This window comes from Monopterus albus, unplaced genomic scaffold (assembly GCF_001952655.1).
Source record: "Monopterus albus unplaced genomic scaffold, M_albus_1.0 scaffold31.1, whole genome shotgun sequence".
Lineage (NCBI taxonomy): Eukaryota > Metazoa > Chordata > Actinopteri > Synbranchiformes > Synbranchidae > Monopterus > Monopterus albus.
In genome coordinates, this window is record NW_018127911.1 from 1,983,508 (window position 1) to 1,994,893 (window position 11,386).

Sequence of the window (11,386 nt, forward strand, 5' to 3'; positions counted from 1 at the left end):
AAAGCATGTGCTTAAATTGTTAAAGCTGCTGTGCAACAAACTGCAAAGACATATTCAGAAAACGTTCAGGCATATGTTTATCATAGACTGCTGAAAGGGATAAGGAACAGTGTGAGGTTACAGTTTACTCTCTAAAAACACAGTCAAGCAGCAGAACACCTGAATTAGAACAGGCTGTCAAATTGAGCTTTTAGGCCTTGGTTTATACTGTATATTGTTAATTTCCTGATACTGATGTTCATCTCTATAAAATATGGTATAATCAATTTTTGGTGAGCATCCAACTGCAAGAAGAAAATTGAGCACCAGATTTTACAATAAACCCTCTAGAATGTGTGAAAACCTGAAGAAAATTTTAGCAAAAATGCAAATACCTGCTGTTTATGCTACATGTTAGACTCACTCAGTGTAATGTGACAAACTGTGGGGGATTTTTCTTTTTTTTTTTTTTGAAAATGCTATTTTCATTCATATGACTGAATTTTAATATTCAATATAAAAACCAATAATTAGTGGATTTCATTTTTTCAAAAAAAAAAAAAAAAAAGATTACTTTCCTCTGGTATGTTATGATGACCACTGCCCAGTCAAAAAGGGTTTTATCTTATGATCAAAGCTTTTTATAATTGTTTCTGGAAACATGCATACATCCAAAATCATTCTCAGAGCAACTCTAGTAATATATTTGATGTTAGTTCCATCTATTTTGTGTTTTGTGCTGGAAGATGAGTTGCATGAAAGGGATGTGGGAAAACAGCAGAAGCTTCAATGAGGTGAACAAAAAATGTAAACATTAAGTCATTTAAGTTCTTTAGATGAAAATTAATTGAACTAACTCAATAACAGCTGTGTGCCTTATCTGTCGGTCTCATTTTCAAATTAACACGTTATGTTCACGTAACAAAAAGCACCACAAATACCAAATCTAAATATAAAAATATACAAATTACAGTATACAATATACAAAAATAGTGCAGAAAGCTTTCTCCAAATTCGGCATTTACATCCAAGTCCCAAAATAATAAGTGTAAGTGCCTGTCTGCCTCTATGTGTTTGAGCTTCTAGAAATTCAGTCAATTCAGCTGTGCTTTGCAGCCAGAAATAGAGCAGCAACACTAAATTTGGCATGTATGTGATCAGATTATGAGTCATTTGACTAATTGATTCAGCTACGCTCGATCAGTTCAACTGCTTACTTCTGTCTCATTAGTCTTATAAGCATCTGGTTGTCACATGGGGGGGCTGGTTTGCTGAAATTAATAAGAGTCCCAAGACTAATTACCAAAACATAACATAAATATCTAAAAAATGAACTAAATGTGAAAACCAATGTATCAATTTCAGCAACAAATTATAAAGAAGAGGGAAATTTTTAACTATTGGACTCTATTATCTTTTGTAGATAGCTGGCAGTAGTTGCAAATAGTGTATCTGAAGGAAAGGTTTGTTTGTGATAATGCTGAGGTCTATAGCCAGCCTTACAACAAAACTGAGTAAACTGAAACAGTTTAATAAGGCAATCACCTCTGGCACAGAACAACTCTTTAAGTCCTAATATCTTGTCAATGGAACAATGTGTTTTAAAATTACAACCAAATCACACAAAAGCAAAAGTGAAACTGTCTCTGATTAAGACGAACTTTGTAACTGTGTGTACCAGATAGCAACTTTCCAGGCTTCACTATAATGTGTATAAATATAGATCTGCACACAGATCTATATTTTATAGATCTGGTGGAATAAACTGACAGTATTATTGCTGAATAAGTAAGATATATAAAAAAAAAATAAAAAAAACCATAATGGCACTAATTCTGGTGAAATCCTCTATAGCAGGTGATTTAAACTGATTCATTGAAGGCTAGTGAATTCACTTTATCCTCAAGAGAAAGCAGTTACACTTATACTGAAAGCCACAGCGGCCCCTCTCTGGCTGTGCTTTGACAGCTCTCATTTCATTCTGTACAAACAGTTTGAAATGCCATTAAATTTTCCTACTTCTTGTGGTCGCTGATTTTTCTTTTTTTGACAGAGCATATTAAGGTTGGCTTGACTAGACATCACAGTATCAGTAATTTTTAAACAGGAACATCTCATGTCAGTGTGTACAAGAAAATACTACCACTACTACTATTTCCACTTTGATCTTAAAATGCATATGCTGACACATCAGACAAGAAGTTACACAGCTGATGCGACCTTTCATGTGACCTACTGTATTGTGTGTCTGTATTCAGCTTGTGTGAGCATGTCTGCTGACAACAGCTGCCAATGGTTATATGTGTGGACCAAAACAGTGACCAAAAAGCTTATGAAAAGTGCAAACAGTACAAAAAGAGGCTTCAGTCTTTAATAAGTATCTAGGAAAACACAGGTGAAATTCTCCATTTCAAAGTTACTAAATTATCAACACCGATATCCATCTCCTCTGCTGTGGATATCATCTGTGTTGATCTCAAGATGCAGCAATTGCATACATAGTTCATTCAGATCAATGCACCATTGACCAAGAATGCTGACAGTGAGCAGTCTCATTTGTATGTTCACCTCACATCTTTGCATCTGAAAGAATTCTGTCATCCATCATCTCATCCTCAGTAGTAATAGCTTCCGAAAACTGCCACCACACAGAACAAGCTGTCCTATGGAGGCAAGAAAACAGTTAGCCTAATTTGTGTATATGTATACATACATACATACATACATACATACATATATATATATATACTGTATATATAGATATAAAGTCTTTGCTAGGCATGTTTCCCCCCTCTCTCACATCTGAGTGAACACAACAAAAGGTACCTACATTCATGAAAACATCCTCAGCATAATTGTCTGTGTCAGCGTCCCACAAACACCTGGAAGACATCCTGGAAAATGAAATAAGTGACAGAATAGCTTGACAAAATATATACTACTAAAATAGAGTGGTTTTATAAACTGTAACAGCTGTTTGTTTGTTTTTTACCAGCACAAAATAATCACTCACTTGACTCCCTGTCCTCGTTGTTCTCCAATGACCACCTGCACAACAAGCTTATATCGGTCAAATCCCGCATCTATTTAGGAAGGGAAAGGAGCTTAACAGCACACACCAGTAAACGTGCAAACATACTCATCCGGACAATATTTAGTTCAGTATTTGGCTACTCTTCCCTTATGAGAAGATCACAAGACAGGGAGAAAGCATCACTCACTCTTCACTTTATCCTTAATGCAGTCTGCCAGTGAATGGGACAGCTCAGGGACCTCCTCTGGGTTGTATCGCACCCCAGACAGTCGCTCTCTCACAATTTCATGAATATACTCTTTCACAATGGCTGGCTTGAACCTATAATATTTTGCAGTCATCAGCAAAGCAGGAAATTAACTTTAATCAGCTTCCAGTGGTAACAGCGGCCAGAAATCACAACATACTGTAGCCTAATTATAGAAATCTCCTAAAAGGTGATGCTTGTATCCATTTATTGTATATGAATGGTCCGCATGGTACATGAGTAATATCTTGAAAATACTGTAGCTTAAATGTTATATTGTAGAGGAAAATGACACATATAAATCACATAATTTGGCATACCATATCACAACACAAACTATAGTTTATGTTTTACCCACAATACTTTCATTTATATCTCTGGTCTTGAGGTAAAACACAATTCTTATGTTCACATTTACAATAAGGTTGCCAAATGAGCATTAACATAAACTGCATTAAATGCTGTTACTATTCGCTTCCTAACAGGAACTCCTCAGATTTATATTAAAAAAAATCAATCTTACTCTTAAATTAAAAGACGAATAAACACAATATGTTGAACGCATAACACAAACATAACAAACCTTAATGGAGTGTTTCCGGCCTCCCAATGAACAATGCTTAAAATATCGGTTATCGTTAGTATAACTGTTAAACGTCCAGTGCTGACGCCAAATGTGGTCGTCTGAAAATGTACTATAAACACATTATTTAGACTTACGCCAATCTCTGCGGTTAATCTACTAGCTACAAGTTGAGCTGTTAGCTAGCTGCACTGTAAACATTTAGTGACTCGCTAAAAACCCAGTACTAAGAGCTAAGTTTACCTTCTATAAAATTATTTATCTACTTTGAACCAACTCACTTGTGCTGATGATTAGGTCGTATGAGGTATGTATCTGACCCCTCCATCACATGTCAGTAGTAGAGAGAACAATATAAAGGATCAAAAAAAGAAGGCGGACGGATGCTAACAAGCTAATCTTTGCAGGATTGTATCCGTTACCATAGCGACGTAGTTTCCTAGTTTCCTGTTTCAAAATAAGAGTGCTGTCAAGTACTCCAACTCTAAAATCGTGAATAAGTTAAGGAGATAAAGACCAGATAAGATCGCCTTTATTGTCATTGCACCAGGGGCGTTGTTAGACATAAAGCTCTACTGGGGCACAGGACCCTCATAACTCAAATCACACATTTTTTTTCTTAAATATTTATTGCTTAGCACACTATTCTAGCTGCTACAACTAGTAAAGGTACAAACGTAGAAATATTATTCCATGGCAAAGCAACAGGAACCTGTTAAATATGATATTCAATAACAATGCATTTCTACTCAAGGCAAATTTACCAAGAGAAGTTAACATTCAAAAATCATTAGTCTCATGATGCATGTTTGTTTCCCACAAAGAAATACTGTACCAAATTTTTAAATGTGTTTGGGGACTTTGTTTACAGGTTATTAATATTGCACATTGCCAAAGATGTGGAATGGCAGCCATCGGCAGCATAATTTTTAAAATGTTTATTACAGTAAAACCAAAATGATGTATTACTGCTATGATTAACAGAAGACATTGCATTTAGGTTAGCACAGCTTGAGTAACACAGTATATTGCATGTTATGTTCTCATAAAATCAAAATTAACCTGCTGGATTTTTGGTCACTTCCTATCAGCAAAAGAAACTAGGAGCTTATAAGTGAAGCAATGTGTGCTGTCCTTGGTGCTGAAGAGAAGAATCCTGAACAACAACAACAACTTTTGACTCAGGAATATGAAATAATGGCCCCAGCATCTAAACCTGTCCCTCTTTCACCAATAACAAATGGTCTGCAGAAACATGCTTTAGCTTCACATTTGTAGTTTTCACTACACATTTATTTCAGTCAAAATGTTTATGAATTAAGATTTTACTAACAAAATGTCCTTAGGAATTATATGGTGCTTCATTAACAGCATTTTGATAGTTGTTTACATTTTTATGCCTACACAGTCTGTACACTGGAATTCAATGTATTTGTATAGCATTATATGAACTTTCAGATAAATATAAAAACCTAATGAAAATAGAACGTTGCTTACTGCACAGGTCTGCCTTGGCAGATAAGTACTCATGGTGCTGTAAATCAAACACATTAACCTTAATAACCAGCCTTTGTTACATTACGAAGTTAATGAGCTAAACACGAACCAGCACACCTGCCATTAGGCTACAACAAAGCGTGGCTAGACTGATGACTTCTAGGCTGTCACACCTTTTTGAACACTCCAAACCCCGCTTTCCTGCGCGCACGACGCAGCGTTAAATTAAACGCACTTTTAGGGGCTTTGTATTTGCTTCTGGAGTTATTTGGCAATTTCCTGGCGCCAAACCAACATATTTGAATCGATGTGGAAGAGAATCCAAAGATCGCGCTGAGTTTATAGCGACGGACATAGCGAGGTAACTGTTTACCGCGGACTCAACAAACGATGATACAGTCGCTCTCAAAATTCAAAAGACTTGCGGACGTGCCCACTCCGCAAGGCCCTTATTGATGATTGTCTTCTCCGCCAACCAACGTCATTTCCGGCCTTTTCCACCACCGACAATCGGACTGTGTTCGTTTTGTGCGTTATGTGTCGCTTCTAAGTAGCGACAAGGGCGGGTTAACTGGTTTAGTTAAATGTACAGGCTGCACTAGAGGCGGCGATGTGACGCTGATCTTCATCAGCTGATAATAGTATTTCCAGAATATAGGCTATTCTTTCATTTTAAACAATAAGATGTCTCTGCTTTTGAACACAAAGTGAACAGCCACTAAATGAATACTGCCCCAAAGAGCCCAGACACCAGGACACAATTTTGATATCAAGTGTGATTTTATAGATTTTATTTAATCTAATCATGATTTTACACAGTCTAGATCAAGGAATGAATTTTCAAGGCCATCTTCTGCAATATTATTTTCTGAAAAATACAGTAAATATTAGTCTGTGTTTTTGTTTCCTGTTAAACAAAAGACATCTCATGGTTAAAAAAGGAATTATATGATATAAAGCAAATGTGTACATCAGAACAGAAAAGAAAAGAAAAGTATTAACTGTGGTTTGGTTCACATTAGATAAAGGGGGCAGTGTTGCATGGAAAATAAAGAACATCAGTTTCATTTCTCCGGTAGTCCTCTACCAGTTGATAAGTTTTGTGAAATAAAATATACATACAGTAAAGACAATTTTTCTTTTACTTAATCCATACTAATCACATTTCTTATGAGTGTGGTATGGCAGTAAATATAAAAATGATCATTCAACTGAATAAATGATTTCCAGTCAATGATAATCATAAGGCACCTTAAAGTTAGATCTTCATTACATGGGCTTTCCCTTCTCTGCATGCCTGTGTATGAACTGTACATCTAGTAATTAGACATTCAACTACTGATGTTTGTTATCTGCCCTTTCAAAACAGACGTCTGGTTCACCATATAAAGCTAAAACTGAAACTTAAGGAAACCAGTTTCTGTTTTGACAGTCAAAGCTTCTAAGCTTGAGGATGAATCATTCTCCCCAGTTGCCTGTATACTGTACAGATCAGCTGTCTGAGTTTTGTCTCTTCTTCAGCCACCCAGCACCACTGGTACTGACACGATGACACAAGTGGAATGGACACAGATCTTCCAAAGTAAAGCGAACACTCTCCAGCCAGGAGACTCCTGGCATCTGGAGTTTGATGAAAATATTGTGCCTGACAGCCCAAACCCAGGATGGAAGCAGTACATCAGGAACACAACTGCAAGGTCAGTGTGCTGGACTATTTTTAATCACTGTTGTTAGTTTAGTGTATATTAGCATGATATCAGTTAAAGTGTACTTGATACACAATGTCTAAGGGAATAAATGTTTGTTAATGCTAAGTTTACTGTAGCAACACTTAGGCTTGTCTGAGTTATTTTGGGAGGAGAAATATTCTTGTTGGCTGACTCTAACCTCAGTTGATCAGGCTAAAGAACCAAAGGTCTTCAACTGCTGATAAATAATTGTTGTTTCATTATGCAGGAAGTGACAGTGGCTCATTCTCCCCCAATTCACAGTTTGTACTCTTTTCTAACAACATTATCTAGCCAAATAGTCAGGAATTTGTGTCAGCCAACTGACATTTAAATCCAATTTCATTTCTTTTTCCAGATAAAAATATTCCTTACCAATATTTTTGGAGGACAGAAATGTCTCTACCAATATTTAAGCAAACCTGTGGACATTATCTTCAGAGTGAAGTCATATTAGATATCAGTCATTATTATTAGTCATATCTGATATGCAAGACAACATGCTAGCATTTGACTGACTGAAAGGGAGGGGGAAATTTTTTATTTGGTAGTTAGGAAGGCCCTTGACCTGCTCTAATGTCTTTCAGGAGCAAAGGTAGTCTGGCAGTGTTGGCACTGTTGTGGCAGCTTGGTGCTGCTGAAACCCGTCAAACTTGTGTTTGTTTATTTATCTTCCACTGTGCCTGGGTAACCAAACTATAACCAAGTTATTTTCTGTAACTAACACAATCAAAACCTGTTTACTTGGTATGAAATGTGAAACTAGGGCACAGCAATTTGATATCTGACACTTGACTGCATTGAAAAGTACTGAAATGTCTTAAACTGGTAAAGCATGAAGTGCATGTGGTGTTTATGTGACCTGCATTTATTTAAAAATTCCTTTAAAATCCATCCAGAGCTTAGGTAGCTAATAGGCTAGATAACTAACTAATTAGCCAGTAGGCACATTGATTTAAAATGCAGACCTGCTGGCTACCTAATGTCACCAGTCTTTACATAGTGAAAAATGTCACCTCATGTTAGTTAACCATGTTAGCTAGTGTCAGCTAGCAAGCTATCCCTGTCTTCTGCTGTTTACAGGCTAGCAGTCACATTGCTAGCAGGAATAAACATAAAATGGGTGGAGAGGCCTGTATCAAAATATAAGTTGAATTTTAGGCAAGAGTAGAGCAGGCTGATAAGGGAACAGTGTTTCAAGTGAGGTTCTAATTATGAATTATAATAGTCTGGAATTGAACTGTCCAGGGCGTACCCCGCCTTCGCCCGATTGCTGGCCGGGATTGACCCCGTTCAGGGACTAGCGGTAGAAAATGAATGAATGAATAGTCTGGAATTATAGGAAGGCATCAGCATCAGTTATGATAATGATAATCACTTTTATGGGCCAAGTATGTTACACAAACAAGGAATCTGTCTCCAGTACAGAACTGAGGCAGCCATCTGCAGCACCAACTCACAAACACACATACACCAAGGTGCTGTTTTGGTCATCAGGAGCAACTTGTGCAACAAGTGTTGGCTGTTGTGTCCCTACCGATGTTGAAACCAAACCTGTGCCCTTGGTTCTCACTTTGTTAAACAGCCAGTTCAGACAATTTTTTAACTTAACCTTACAATCGCAACAAAGCTATACCATAATTAGATCTGATTTCTCCCATTTTATATGCTATAATTTAGAAATGTGTCCTCTATCATTTTCAAGGTTCAAGTGCACCAAGTGTACCAGAAGCTGGCCTTCCAACAAGGTGATGGTTGTTTTCCACATGCACCTGACAAATGGGCAAGGCATTGTCAAGGCAAGGCCCTTTCGTCAGAACTGCAAGGTGTGCCATGAAGCTCCAATGGTGAAGCCCAAAATCACCTCTGAGAACATCAACATCCTCCTGGAGAATCTGATGAAGAAGATAAGAATAAAGTGCTACAATGAAAACCTCGAGAGAGGGGACAGGCCTTTCAGGAGAGTTGAAGTCAAAAGTCCTCATGAGCCTTCTCACTGTGAAGCCTGTATTCTTGGCATTTGTACAAAGGATTCTACTTTTATGTATTAAGTATAAGTTGTTGTTCCACATCCGGCTGTTCCCATTAGGGGTCGCCACAGTGAATCATCTGTTTCCTACACTGACGATTCGCATGGTAGATTTGGCAGGTTTTTACACCGGATGCCATTCCTGATGCAACCCTCTCTATTTTTCCGGACTTGGGACGGACACAGAAGTCACTAAGTATAAGTACTAGGAAGCATTAAGTAATATTTGTCTTGGACTGCTTTGTATTTATTTCTGAAGTTGTTCTTTTGTTTTATTTAGAGTTTTAATGATGTGTTGAATCATCCCATTGCAGCCACAGTAATTATTAGAGGAGCAAAAGTCACCATGGGTGCAAAAATGTCAGCACAGGGAGGCGATCAGGGCAGATTAGTTTTTCTACCTTACCCCGGTATGTTCTGCTTTTATTATTGTAATGAAAATAACAAAGGCCTGGTACTTGATAACAGCCTACTGAGTCAACTAGGAGGTGCAGTAAGATCCTACTAATCCACATCTATGGTCCCAGTAACAAGTGATATTGTTTTTTTATGTGCCTAAAATCATTAGCATATTTCATTGCATTGTTTCCTCTATCATTTCTGGAGTAATTATTTATGTAATGTTGCAGCCTTTTTTTTATATAGTAATTTGCTCAAAACCATCAATGTAAACAAAGTTTTCACATTTGTTGTGTGGATATTTTCTGTTTCAAATAGATTGGCCTAATTTATTTATTATTTAATGTGTAAATATAGCACTAAATGAGAGGGAATAATTGTATATGTAATAAACTATCATATTCTAAATTATGATAGAATATGTGAGATTAATAGTGTATGTGAAACAGAATAATAGCATATGTAAGAGATATTAATGGTCTGTGTGAATGAGAATAGTCGTGTAAGCAACAGCATGATAGTGAACGTGAGAGAGAATAGTTGTCTGTGTGAGAGTTTGATTGAGATGGAAGAAAGTTTGCTTGAAAAGGAAATAAAACTGAATTCTCAGTTCCTTATGAGGGGCCGTATAAGACATTATGTATTCTCAACGTCTCACACACATACATTTTCACTCTCACATGCATATATTCTACTCGCACATACATATATTCTACTTGCACATACATATATTCTACTTGCACATACATATATTCTACTTGCACATACATATATTCTACTTGCACATACACACACATATTCTTCTTTTACATACATGTATTTTCACTCTCACATACTTATATTTTCACTCAGAAATACACATATATTTAACACAAGGTATACTGTTACACAGGAAGTTCTTCCTCTTAACAGGAAGCGATCAAACTAGGAAATACATGGGCAAGACTATCTGTGCTTCTTTCTTGGCTTGCTATATCAGAACTACACCATGATGGCTTCTTGCATTGTTTTCAAGTGCAGTTTTTCATTTTTGCAGTAAGTAGCAATGAAAATGACATTTTACAGTTTTTTAGCAATACCTTAGAATGTATTCAGCGAATACAAACTGAAAGTACAGATTCTTTTGTTCAGGAGAGGCTGTATGCTGAGCTTTCTGACCACATTCAGACTTTATCTGGATTTCTGTCAATCTCAAGATTTGTTGAAGATCCCAGAAATAGAGAAGCAGTCCATACTTTACAGTCCTTGCATAGATGTCTTCAGTTTTTAATTGACTGCTCATGAAACCAGGCGAAGAATCCTATCTGAAAACAGTTATGTTCTGTTGCCACCACCTGTCAGGACTGAACTTCAAGGCAGACCTCAGTACAACATTTCAAGGGAACAAATCTCTCATTTACTGTAGTATCCCTTGGAATGAACTGGCAAAATATTTTTATTTTATTAATACAGAGACTCACAATTTTAAGATGTGTCCCTCATCTTATTACACCTGCCAAGAAACTGAAATGGTGCCTTGATCTCTGCTCTCTGCCTTCATTCTACCTGTGAGTATCACAGGCAGTAGTTTGACAGAAAAGCATTACAAAGATTCCTTAGAACTAAAGTACTAGCACAGTGATGCAAACCACAGGTAGTTGATAAAATATTTTGAATTTACCTTTCAGACTCTTGTGATATTTGACTCCAGGAGCTGGTTATTCATGTAGATCCACAAAGAATTAGGGGGTCCATAAAATAACTTTTGTGAGCCTGAGTGATCATGTCTTCACCCGTTTCACTTGAGCTTCAGCAAGGCAGCCTTGTGCTGCTGCTTGGAAACGTCCTCTACAATAAACATTTTAAGGGTGGGTTAATCTGGAGGTGAGGAGATGTTTGTTATAAAGAGTGT

The 11,386-nt window shown here is 36.9% G+C and overlaps 2 protein-coding genes across 3 annotated transcripts; one reads left to right on the forward strand and one right to left on the reverse strand.

Annotated features, from left to right (window-relative positions):
* Positions 1-2,323: 2,323 nt before the first annotated feature.
* Positions 2,324-4,323, reverse strand: dynlt2b (dynein light chain Tctex-type 2B). Of its 2 annotated transcripts, none has more exons than XM_020596590.1 (5): positions 4,125-4,323; positions 3,201-3,334; positions 2,993-3,062; positions 2,810-2,873; positions 2,324-2,637 (listed from the first exon to the last, which is right to left on the reverse strand). In XM_020596590.1, the coding sequence occupies exons 1-5, from the start codon at positions 4,169-4,171 to the stop codon at positions 2,584-2,586; spliced, it is 369 nt and encodes a 122-aa protein (XP_020452246.1). In that variant the 5' UTR covers positions 4,172-4,323; the 3' UTR covers positions 2,324-2,583. The 2 variants fall into 2 exon arrangements, with proteins under 2 accessions (XP_020452246.1, XP_020452247.1); XM_020596591.1 differs by having other exon boundaries at positions 2,324-2,642; positions 4,125-4,321.
* Positions 4,324-6,783: 2,460 nt separating this feature from the next.
* LOC109958255 (receptor-transporting protein 3) lies at positions 6,784-10,191 on the forward strand. Its single transcript, XM_020596772.1, has 2 exons — positions 6,784-7,037; positions 8,773-10,191. Exons 1-2 carry the CDS (start codon positions 6,889-6,891, stop codon positions 9,116-9,118), a joined length of 495 nt encoding a protein of 164 aa, XP_020452428.1. The 5' UTR covers positions 6,784-6,888; the 3' UTR covers positions 9,119-10,191.
* Positions 10,192-11,386: the final 1,195 nt, after the last annotated feature.

Coding starts and splice junctions, on each gene's coding strand:
- dynlt2b (XM_020596590.1), bottom strand. CDS start 4,171: ATGGAGGGGTCAGATACATACCTCATACGACCTAATCATCAGCACAA. Junction 3,335..4,124: donor CGACCTAATCATCAGCACAA/GTGAGTTGGTTC, acceptor AAAATATTATAG/GTTCAAGCCAGCCATTGTGA. Junction 2,874..2,992: donor CAACGAGGACAGGGAGTCAA/GTGAGTGATTAT, acceptor TTCATTTTCCAG/GATGTCTTCCAGGTGTTTGT.
- LOC109958255 (XM_020596772.1), top strand. CDS start 6,889: ATGACACAAGTGGAATGGACACAGATCTTCCAAAGTAAAGCGAACACT. Junction 7,038..8,772: donor ATCAGGAACACAACTGCAAG/GTCAGTGTGCTG, acceptor ATCATTTTCAAG/GTTCAAGTGCACCAAGTGTA.